Below are 12241 nucleotides of genomic sequence, written 5' to 3'. Positions count from 1 at the left end.
TGCTTTTGTAGTTAAAATATTGTCACTTTTTCAAACTAAGGAATTATATCCTTTCTAACCTAACGAGACAGCCAAGGAGATTTTTTTCTAGTGAGGCAGTAATCAGTCAGGAGGGCAAGAATTTGCATTTGCAGCTGATTGATAGGGATCCTTGATGTTGCTGAGTTGAGATCTTCCATTGACAGTGACACATGGCCTGACAGTACAATTTCCTGATGACTTGACCTATTGATCCAGTCACTGCTGGACAGCCTGTTTTTTTCCTATAGGATTTTATACTTTTCTGTGGGTTTTTTTCTCCCTCTTGAGATCCTTGACCTGCTATTCACCCTGTCTCAATGATTGTACATCTGCCTGCAGTTTTGTCCTGCTTGTCTTTCTTACAATTCACATAATTGAGCAATCAGCTGACATTATGGAAACGCAGAATCACTTAGGTGGAAAATTCCCTCAAAACTGTCAAGTCCAAGTTTTGACTGATCACCACCTTGTCAACTAGAGCATGACACTGAGTGGCACATCCAGTCGTCCCTTGAACACCTCCAGGATGATTCCACCATTTCCCTGGGTAGCCAATGCTTGATAACCCTTTCCATGAAAAAATTCTTCCTGAACTTTGCTTAAATTCCCGACACTGCATAGGCTGTGCGCTGGGTAGGCATGCGCGTCGCATGATGTCCTCCTAAATGTCTAAATCTGGATTGTTTTGGGCTTTGTTTTTTTGCAGCCATTGGTGAGCCTGAGAACATAGACTGGTACAACCCACAGGGAGAGAAGATTGTTTCGAGTCAGAGGGTGGTTGTTCAGAAGGAAGGCGTTCGGTCTCGCCTCACCATCTACAACGCAAACGTAGAAGATGCCGGCATATACCGGTGCCAAGCAGCAGATGCTAAGGGACAAACTCAGGAGGCCACTGTAGTTCTGGAGATTTATCGTAAGTAAAACGCTATCAATGAGCAAATAAAAGACTATGTTTTAAAAGCCACTGGCACAGAGAAACTAAAGCCTCTGAAAATATCATCCCGAGCTCTGAGCTTGATCTTCCAAATCATTGCACCTCCTGCAGTTTAGTAAGTAGACATTATGACAAAGATTTGAATTAAATGGAAGGCCTCTTATAAATATTGTAGATTGCTTCTCTCCTGTATTTTAGAGTGCTTATGAGGGTGCACTATATGCCCCTCAAAGAAATGAGAAAATAGGAGGAAAAAAATAGACCAGTATAATTCATATTACAAGTGTGTGCACAGTTTACAAAATACACTATATTACAAATATGTGCATAAACAAAAGTGCAGGAAGTGCAATATATGACATTTAAAAGGTGGAGTTTTTCTTGAATTGTTATTTTAATCTGTGTTTTGCTATTGGCCTTATAAAAGAATTTTGACATAAAGCATTAAAGCTTTAGTGTGATAAGTAACCAAAATGGATTTCAATTACAAGCAACTACTTGAGGAGTATATTTGAAAAATAAATGCATTCTATTGTGGTATGAGATTCTCCAAGAGATTTGAGTTTTTTTCTCAGCATTGAATAACTACGTTGTGTTGCATTTTTTAGATAAATCGAAAACTCGTAAAAGCTGTACATTAAACAAGCACAGTGAATATGTAAGGCAAGGTCTTTGTTGGTGAAAGGATGGGACATAGGCCAGCAGCCCTTCAGCTGAGTTAGGATATAATTTCATTGGAGAACAGGTTTTTTAAATGTGAAGGAATTACAATGAGACAGAAAATGCAGAGTAGAATGGTAAAGCACTGCTTCTAAGAGGGACAGATAATTCAGATAACAAAAGACATACCATTTTTAAAAAATCGTCTGATAAAACAACCAATAAAATGGTGGTAGCAGTTTGAAGCAATTACATGATGGCTTGAAACCTCACAAATCAAAGGAGTTAAATTTTTCAGGAATCCATTTGTATGCATAAAACTGCCAGTTACTCCACTAGTAGAGTGCTGAGAAGAGTAGAAGTCTTTAGAAGAATTTGCATGTGTTAATTTTAATAATTCTGAGCTCAGACAAACCTGAAAACCTACGCAAGAAATGTCAAGGTTTGTGGGAACAGACGTGTAAAATTTTTTCTTTCATGTTTGTGATGTAAGAAGAAAGCAGGATAACTTGTTGGTAGTTTTAGGGCCTGGTTCTTGGGACTCCCAGATGTCTGTGAGAGGTTTTTTCTGACTTCATCCAAAAATGATGAGAGGTGTAATAAAGCTGTGCTCCCTCTGCTGTGGGAAATGTGTGGATTATTTGAGCCTGCACTCATATCAATGCAAAGAACCACAGGTGATGCTGCATCTCTGGCTTAAGCTCCCCAAAGTTTACTCTGAAATATAATTTGCCATCCTTGATCTGAGAGAGAAATTCTTCCAGATTTTTTTTTTTTGCATTATTCAACTATATTAGATCTTATGTGACATAATGGATTAATATAATCTTGGACTTCTAAAAATACTGAATTTATTTGACACGTGGAAAATCAAATACACTTTGGTTATTTAAGTTTGGAAGAATCAAAAGCTTCAGCAGACCTGAACCAATCTTAGTTCCTAAAAATAATGCTACAATTTCTTACGACCTACTAGTCATTATAGACCTAATAGTTTGTCATTGGCTTTTTAATGTTGCATTTTACTCAGCTGCTTTTTTTCTCAGAGAGGTAAAAATTCTACTTTTCTAGTGAGAATTTTCCAATTTTTCATGTTTTGATAGAATAAAAACATGAGGTTTTAATTCAGTAACAGACTAATGAGGAATAAAACCCACAAGAGAGTAAATAAACTATCAACATGAATTTTTAAACTTCCAAGACCTAGAGTTTAAAAACTTTTTTTTGGAACATTGAAAACAATGAAAATATGTTTATAAAACCTGCAGAATGTATACAAATAAACAACATTTTGCATAGCACAAAAGGATTGTAAAGTAATTTTTACAGGCAGAGTATAAGTCCAGGGCCATTTGAGTCTTATGTGGGAAAATTATATTATGGAAATAATCCTATATTACCACAATGAGAAGATTTAATAGCGGTATTTATCTTATTTGTTGTTGCATACAATTTTAATGCTAAATTAAGTGTAAGACTTTTACAGTATTCTGTTTTCTTCTTCTTTTTTTTTTTTTTTTCCTTTTCAGAAAAGCTCACTTTTCGGGACATAGTATCTCCACAAGAGTTCAGGCAGGGAGAAGACGCAGAAGTTGTTTGCCGTGTTACGAGTTCCCCTGCTCCCATTGTCAGCTGGTTGTATCGGAACGAGGAAGTCACAGCTACTGCTGACAGTTAGTATTTTGGTAACTCTTGAAGTTATACATTCCAATTAATATGAAAATATTGCTGTAAAAAAGGACTAATCACATTTCAGTGAGGGGTTTTGATTAGCCCATCAGCTTAAATGTAATTTAGACAGGTTCTGTGATGTAGAGAACCTGTATACAATGATTTCTTCCACATATCTTTCTTTTTTCAATTTGAGAATTTTGCCCGGTATAACATGAGTGTCAAAACTCCCTCACAGGATCACTTCCTGGTGTGCCTTGTCTGTAGGAGTTGAACACGTTTAAAACACACAGAGATGAACTTGGCTGCACACCAAGCTGTGATACTGACCCTACACAGCAAAGTATCCTTTGGGATACTTGCCCAGTTGCTCAGAGAATTCCAGGTGGAGAGGCATTTTGCATTACTGTGAGAGTTTGCTTCTGAGTTACAAGTAACTGGGATATAAGTAATCTGCTGAGGCTGGACTGATAAAACATGGATTAAGATAAACCTTCCCTACATGAAAGTTCTAAGTCTCTAGAGAGGCAAATAATTAGGCAAATCTAATTTTTTTACTTACCCCCACAAAAACTTTGAATCGTTTTTTTCAATGCTGTCTCAATAGTCATCTTTGCCAAAACAGGACTTCTTCACATTTTCTGGAAATGGAACTAACATTTTTAATTAACCAGCTTTTCTAACTTCCCATCAGCTTTTCTCTCTGCATGTAATGAAATTCACCGTAGCAATACGGACTTAAAATTCTTATTCTTTCAAAATTAATTGTTATTTTTAGTTCAAAATGAAAATTAATTGGGGGCTTTATGAAGTCAAATAAGCAAATGTGGAACAGTTGTTAGGGGGAAAACAAAAGCTTTGTTGATATTTCTGGACTCAGGTTCCTCTCCATTGGGAAAGAAAGTTTTGATTAAACTTTCTTATTTAGTATATCCTATTTCTTCTGTCATCTAGACATGGAGACTAAAAGGAAACAGCAAACTTCTACTTAGAAAAAGATAGGTGAAATTTATATATATATGTCTATATGTATATATATATAATTAAACAGTGAATGTACGTGGGACAGAAAATTTTCAAAAATAAGAGCGCTGAAAATAAAGTAAGAATTTTCAATCTAGGAAAAAGTCGTTTGAGGATTATAGTCAGGGCATGAAAAAGTAGAACTGTCTCAAAGGTCTCTCTCAACATTTTTATTGCCATTTTGGTTTTCCATCAATCTGTAGGATTAGCAAAGCAGATGAAGCAACATTTCCTTTCTCCTTCAAAATCATGCACTTTGAAAATTGAGTTTTTAAAATTTTAATGCAAAAACTTATTTTTTTTAAACCATTTTCTTTCACAGTGCTAAAAGATGCAATGATAGAAATGAGTTTTAAATTAAATAGTTGAATACTTCCTTTTTTTTCTGATCTAGAACAGTATCCAAATACAGTTCCAGTCATGCCTGGGAGGAAGCAGTTTTAAATCACATAAAAATAGGACAGTGTAAACTTTATGGGTTTTGTTTATATGGATTTAAAATACAGGAGAAAAACAGCATGCCCACTATCTTACAGTTAAGAAATTTTTTCATGCCTTGTGAAATAAAAATTACTCTGTTCTACATTATATTTCCAGTTTCAAAATCTACAGTGGATGATCAAATTCTCTCTAATTCTGAAATATTATTTGAGGCAGACTTTTAATGAGCCAGATTTGCCCTCTAGATCATATTGGGTAGGCTGTTGCAATCCAGTCCTGCTGCTTCCTCAGTGTAGCACAGTCCCTGGTATTTCTTTTCCACTTCAAATCAGTAGCTTGTGCAGTTCTAATTCCAGTGCTGGAGGCATGGTGCCATTGCCCTGCAGAGTCCATGTGGAGCATTAAAATACATTTAACCAACATGCAAATGTGATTGCTTGCTTTAAGATGGTTAACATGATGTGTTTATTTTGTGTTCAGAAGATATTACAATCGCTCATGTAAAGAATGGCCAGTTGTATATGAAACAGGTTTAATACAAGTCGTGGTCTTTAGCGTTTTCCAAAAGTTTCTATATTTTATTCAGCAGCTCTTTAAGTCATGTCTTACTGTTAGAATGTACAGTATTTTGTTGGGCATTCTGGCTCAAAACCTGGTACATTCACAGCAAAATTTGCAAACCATGAGCCAAAAATTCCCCTAGAGTGCATTGAGTGAATGCTGGTGTTCTCACACTTTTTGTCTAATTTTCTCCAACAATCTTGTTGTATTTAGGATTTTTTTCCCAAGATTTTGGTACTAGGGGGATACAAAAGGGGCTTTTTAGAGAAGCTTCCAGAAGTTTCACCCATGTCCTAGAGAACCATTGCCAGCAGGGCTCTAAGAAAGACCTGCCACTGGCCAAGGCCACCAGTAACAGTGGTAGCACCTCTGGGATCACAGATTTGCATTAGCAAAATGGATTTGACAGAGGGGAAAATTAATTGAATTTATTACCAGTTAAATACTGTTGAAAAGTGAAGCACAAAGACATAATTAAAGCAATAATCTCCCCTTTCCTTTTTCCAAGACACAACTTTACTCTTTCATTGCTGACCCCTCTACCTTGCCCACCCCAGGGAATGCAGGGAAATTGGGGAATGTGGTCAGTGTGTAACAGTTCCCATGTGGATCCTTTCCCTGGGTTGCAGTTGTTCAGGGAGAGTTTGCTGCAGCATGGGGTCTTCCATGGATTACAAAGTGGGTATCTGATCCAACATGCTCCTCCTGAGGCCAACACATCAACACATAATCCCAATAGACTAATTCAGAGAAAAAGGAGAGGAAAAATTAAATTCAGGCCCAGTTTACTCCTGCAGATTATAATTTTGCTGCTGCACGTGCAGGAAAGTGTGTGCATGGCTTTCAGAGCCTGATTTTACAGTTTCCTTCAGCTCCTCAAAATGTCTATTGAATTTCAGTTTATACTGGTCTTTGCAGAAGATAGAGTGCCTTCTTTTTTTGGGTTATGTCTTTCTACCCATTTCTGTGACGTGTCAGAGGGTGGTGAAATATATCATTGGCAAAGAGTGAAATGAAGAAAAGAATAGGAGGAGGGAAGGAGGGCAAGCAAGCTGAAAATCATTAAATGTTGTGCTGTAGAATGGGCACAAAGAGAGATAGTCTAGATAGAGAGGGAAACAGCATTTTGCTGCTTATTTTATTATCAATTACTCAATTTAATTTTTGAGTCTTTATTTCTTTTTTTTTTCCATTTAATCATTTTGTTATTTTGTGTAAATGCTCAGGAGTTTTCCACTCAATTTTCAATAAAGTGTAATTTAACTTACAGTTGATTACTCCTTGGAGTAGGAAGGAAATTATGAATGGAAAATCCAGATTGAATTCTAGGAATTTCAATGCATTTTGGAAAGAAGAAACCCCAAATTTCTAAGCCTACATTTTCCTTTTAAATGTACAGATTTTCTATCAATGAGCATTCAGATTGTATAGAGAAAGTACTTAAATATTATTTAAGTTAATATTCCTCATATTGTCTTGATTTACTTGGTTTATGCCACTTAATTTTTTTATTTCCCTTTCTAGATCGATTTGCAGTATTAGCAAACAATAATCTCCAAATTCTTAACATCAATAAAAGTGATGAAGGAGTATACAGATGTGAAGGAAGAGTGGAAGCAAGAGGAGAAATTGACTTTCGGGACATAATTGTTATTGTGAATGGTAAGGTGTAAAGTTGACTTCTTGAATTGACTTCTTGCTTTATTTGATTATTATGGCCTATTTTAACATATATCTGCTTATAAAAACCCCTTATTAGATTAGTTAATATAACTGTCATTTCTGTTTGGTATTGGTTTCCCATAAATGTAATTGCTTAATATTGAAAAAAAATATACTGTGTAAATAGAATTAATTACATTTCATAATATCAGTTAGTATAAGTATGTAAGGATGGATCATTATTATTCATCATTTACAGAACAATAATTATTTCAAGACTTGAATTTCAGAGTTCAGTTCAGTCTATTTTTCAGCGGTTTGTCATTTACTCTTAAAAAAACATGCTTGATTTTTCATAATTATTCATCTTCACTGTGTTAATGTACTTTATGTGCTGTCCCAAAAGTCACAGATGCATTTTATTAACAGTCTTAGTAACAGATTTTTCCAAATTTTATTTTTATGAGGAATAAAATATGTGAGGAGTTACCTCAGGAAAATTTGCATGATACATTTTATTAATTTATAATAAAACTCTAAGAAGGAAAATCAATGGATTGAGACAAGATGGAGCATTTAACCCAACATCTTAAACCCGACCTTGACCTGTTGAAAGATAACTATCTCTTCATACATTGCCTGGAAAGGACACCATTCATAAAGGGCATCTTTTATCTCTGCAGTCTGTTTAATGTCAACTTTTCAGTGAAATTCTTCCACAGTGTGTCTTAGGTTTGGAGCTTTAAGTGCTTTGCCCTTGGCTGGTCCTTCTCAGCCACCCCCAGTTTACATCAGTCATGATGAAAGGTGAATTCACAGCTCGTTTCAGCAGGAAGAGCAGATTCTGGCACAGGTGTTTCTTAGTCCACGTTGGAAGCAGCAACATCTGAGGCAGAATTCTCTGGATTGTTGCAGGTGGTAAATTCTGGTGCTGCATTGCCACGACTCCTGGTTAGGTACAATTCCAGCAGTGCATCTGGTAGCATTTAAAATGCCAAATAAGATTTTCTTCTGCTGCTATTTATGTACAGGGTTATGAATCCACCTTCTGATTACCTTTCCCTTCTATCTGGTATTTATATGCAGTTGAACTGAGAGTCTGTATTTAACCTAAAACATTAGATTGCAAATCATGGTCCAACTTTACATCATTTATTGCTGAATTATAAAAACAAATTTGGTCCTTCATATATTTATTATGACTCTAGGCAAGAATGTTAGCACTCATCTCTAAACTTCAGTCTTGGGAGGAGAAGGAGCTGCCAAATAAATGATTGTGACATGGTTGGTCATGTAGAGTGACATCAATTAAGAGCTATTTCCTGCTTCATTTACAGTAATAGATAGGTTTGCCTACATAAAGTTGAATGGATAAAACTTGATCCAAAATAGCTTTTAGAGTAATATTAAAATTCATGAAAAAAAGAAAAATGGTAGTGTTTTTGGGTGAAAAGGAAAGCCTATAAATGAACTGAATTAAAAAAAAAGATAAGAAAAAACAAAAAAATAAAGAAAAGAAGGATCAGTCTATAAGCAGCCAAAAGCTACATGGCTATATTTTACTGCATCTCCTTTTCCAAAAGAGAAATAAGAAATAATAGTTATTTTGGAGGATAATCTAAGCTTGTGATAAAAAGATTATCAGGAATGTATTTGTACGTAAAAGTTATTCAAATTTAGAGCTTTGCTGTTTATTTACTCATCTTGTAATAGTCACTGTAGAATCTACAGGAATATGAAAGATCTATACTAACTATATTTCTGTGATAAGAATCCCAGACTAAGATGAATTGGAAGGGACCCACGAAGAGCATTGAGTCCAATGAAAAAGTTGTCCAGGTTTCAAGCAAACTTGGATAGGAGTATATAAGGTCTCCAAAGCAGGAAAAAACTGTAACAAAGGAACTTAGGGGCACTTTATGAAAGCTGGCACGCCATGTTAATTGTAGTAGTTTTTTGGGGTTTTTTTGAATTAAAGTTTGCATATGAACAGCTAAATGGAACTGAGCTTTGCCACTCTGCTTTAAGTATGAAATGCGAGAGACTTAGCAGCATATCTTCATTTCTCTTTTCCTCTTTGTAGCTTTACACTGTAGATCCAACCTATGTAGATGCAAATATAAAAAGAAAAATAGATTTATTCCTTGAAAAAAATTCTCTTTTGAAAAGTGAAAATAGTATTTCATTTCATTGTCGTTGCAGTAGCTCTTGGAAGATTGAAGCACTTAAGTAATGCACTGGACCAGGTCACAGTCCTGTAATTCTTAGTGGTGAACAGTGAAGAGCCTGATACTTCTAGCAAGGAATTATCTCCCCGTGTTCCCAGCTATAGTTCGAGGTCTAGGCATTAGAATGCACTGCAAAATAGCTAAAATGCGTTTAAACATTTCTAATTAGCATTGCAGGTTTTTTTATTGGAGATTGATAAATTCCTGTTGCACAGCAGAAGGGTTTTGTATGCTGAGTAATGGCCCATGCAATTTCAGATAGGAAAGAAGTGATGTGTGAAACAATCTAAGACACACCAATAAAAAGTGTGAAAAGTACATAGCACACAGTTACTGATCATTGATAATTATGGTATGTGATTTTATATTCCTTTGCTATATTTAAGATTCAGATGTGAAAAGGCTTCTGAAATATTTGGTAGAAAGCCACAACAGTTGGTTTTCAAAAGTGGGTGAGAAAAATCTGGTGGAGTGCAATGGAACACTAAAAGCAAGTTCACTGGGGTTGCCCATTTCATCTTTTCACTAGTGAAGAGTAAAGATAAAAAGGATAACTGAGTCACCCTGTCATGTCACAGGATGTTCTTGCTAGCTGACCTCTATTTTGTGAAGCTCTAATCTTTTCCCTTTCCTCTCACTTTCTGTGACACTCCTTCTCCTCCACATATCAACTTCCATCTAATCTACTTGAATTGTTTTTATTTGTATATTTCATAGAATTATAGATTAGTTTGGATTGCAGGGGCCTCAAAGACCATCTAGCTTCAAACCCCCGCTGTGGGCAAGGGCACCTGCTAGACCCAGTTGCACAGATCTCCATCTAATCTGGCCTTGAACACTTCATCTTTGCTTGTTAATTAATGGAAGCAGATATATAAACAGATATGTTAAATATCAGCCCGTGAGTTGTTCCATCTCAAATATTATTGCTATTTTTTTCTGTCAGATTAAGTTTCTTTGCAAACTGTTATGATTTTATAACAGCTATAAAATGTTAATATTTAGTTATTATTAATGTTATAAATGTTACTATTTTTATAATAACTTCATCCCATCAAGAAAAGAAAACATTTGTCATTGTTAGAACAAAATTAAATTATTTGAAATACAAGTAGATTGCATCCATTGGGTTCTATCACATTTGCCCTTTGGAAGCTGGTGATATTCCTGCCCAGGAAGTATACTGGAGCTCAGTAAAAGGAATTAAATATGTAAAATCAAGACTCCTGCATACTGATCTCTCTTCAAAAACTACTTTCTAACACCAGTACATAGTTTTATGTCTTACGGGTGTATTATCTGATAGATGTTAGTTGTAACTTCAGTCATCTTAGAATACGCTGTAAGAAAATTGAAGAACTGCTGAAAAAAAATTTTTAGAAATTTACTCTATTAAAAAAAAAGTTATAAATGTCCTGAGGAAATTAAAAGTCTTGTATTTAAGAAAAGTAAAGAAATACTACTAACAATGGTTCACATTGTAACCCTAAATTCCCAAAATAGCAAAGGGTATTGCATTTTAAGTTTCTCTAGAAACACCTAAAATATTTTATTTTTCATTCATTGGACGTAATGTTTGGTTTTTCAGTTCCCCCTGCAATCATTCTGCTACAGAAATCCTTCAATGCCACTGCAGATCGAGGAGAGGCAATAACTTTGTTCTGCAGAGCCACTGGGTCACCTCCACCTGAGATCAGCTGGTACAGGTGAGTTCAGTCCAGGGCTTCACATCAGAGCACTTTGTTTTAATATCTCCCTATTTTCTATCATAGTTCATTAGGCTGTGCAACCTTAATTTCTCTACTGAATTTTAAGACAATTTTCTGTCCATTTCTATTCTAACTGCCAAGGCTGGATTAAGCATTAATGTGTGAATGGACTCACACAAATTCAGTTGCACTCAGGTTGCCAGCAAGTGAGGTGAATGTAAAAAGTAACAAAAATACCATATTTTCATGATTTCTTCATGAAGAAATAAGTCCATATCTCAAAAACAGTACAAGAACAACCTAACAACAACTTTTGCACATAAATGCACAGATACGCATTTATGCAATAAATAAGTATCCAGTACAGAAATGCTAATAAAAAAAAGGTAACAATTTCCATATTTGTAAAAATAGATTCTAGCCTTAACTCTCTCTTGCAATGAGATTCAGAAAGAGGTACGAATTTAGATACTTGTAGGACCCAGGAGTGTTTCAGTGAATAAGTTTCAGTGTAACTTAATGTAAATTTATAAGTACAAAATACTTTGAAAATGGAATTGCTTTTAAATCTCATGTGTGTTTTTTTCATTATATCAATGACATGAGCAAAGTATAGCTATGTCATTTGGGAACACTTACCATATAACATTTATAAAAATTTAAATATCTATTTACTCGGTGTTCTTTCAATTTCAACAAAGATGTGCATCAGTCCTGGGATATAAAGTATCTCAATACCTCATACCAGTGCACATTTCTATTTCAGACTGGAATAATTTGCATCTACTTAGATTATTTCAAGTGGATTAAAAGGTCATCCCATTTGCAAAATGGGCATGGAAGCGATTTCCATCAATTCTTCACCTCTTTTGGAACATTTGAACAATGTTAGATTAAGTTTCTCTTCCTTTGACTGATACCTTAATCTTATTATGCCATAGGTCAATTGTGAAGTTGAATTTTTCTCTCATGCAATTTGAATCCCAGGAGATGTAAATAAATAGAATGCAAGGTTAATTCCTTAATGTGGCTTAGAATTCAAAATTCAGTGAAACGGAGAAAAAACCCCCAAATATGTGTAGCTCAAATCAAAGAAGTGATATTAAGTTCAAATCATATTCTTTATGTTTGATGTCTTAGAAGTAATTTTTTAAATGTCTCTCCTATCTGATTAAAATTCTTAAGAGTTGCCTGAAATTTGCTATCCTAAATGGCTTTGGTGTATGACAATAAGCACTATGGCATATATTAAGGTATATTATGATGGTATTATGGTATATAATATGGTATATGTTAAATTTCCGTCATTTTTTGATATCTCCATTAACAGT

At 35.0% G+C, this 12241-nt stretch overlaps 1 protein-coding gene across 1 annotated transcript in view; it reads left to right on the top strand.

Annotated features, from left to right (window-relative positions):
- The window catches only part of NCAM2 (neural cell adhesion molecule 2), a 261608-nt gene that overhangs the window by 136816 nt on the left and 112551 nt on the right, over positions 1 to 12241 (top strand). The window contains exons 3-6 of the mRNA XM_088157760.1: positions 728 to 934; positions 3145 to 3288; positions 6836 to 6973; positions 10790 to 10907. Coding sequence (XP_088013886.1) covers positions 728 to 934; positions 3145 to 3288; positions 6836 to 6973; positions 10790 to 10907 — 607 coding nt within the window. The remainder of the gene's footprint in view (positions 1 to 727; positions 935 to 3144; positions 3289 to 6835; positions 6974 to 10789; positions 10908 to 12241) is intronic.

This window comes from Sturnus vulgaris, chromosome 2, assembly GCF_052056855.1.
Source record: "Sturnus vulgaris isolate bStuVul1 chromosome 2, bStuVul1.hap1, whole genome shotgun sequence".
Taxonomy (NCBI): Eukaryota; Metazoa; Chordata; class Aves; order Passeriformes; family Sturnidae; genus Sturnus; species Sturnus vulgaris.
Note: the sequence above shows the minus strand (reverse complement) of the source record. Positions and strands in the feature narration are given on the sequence as shown.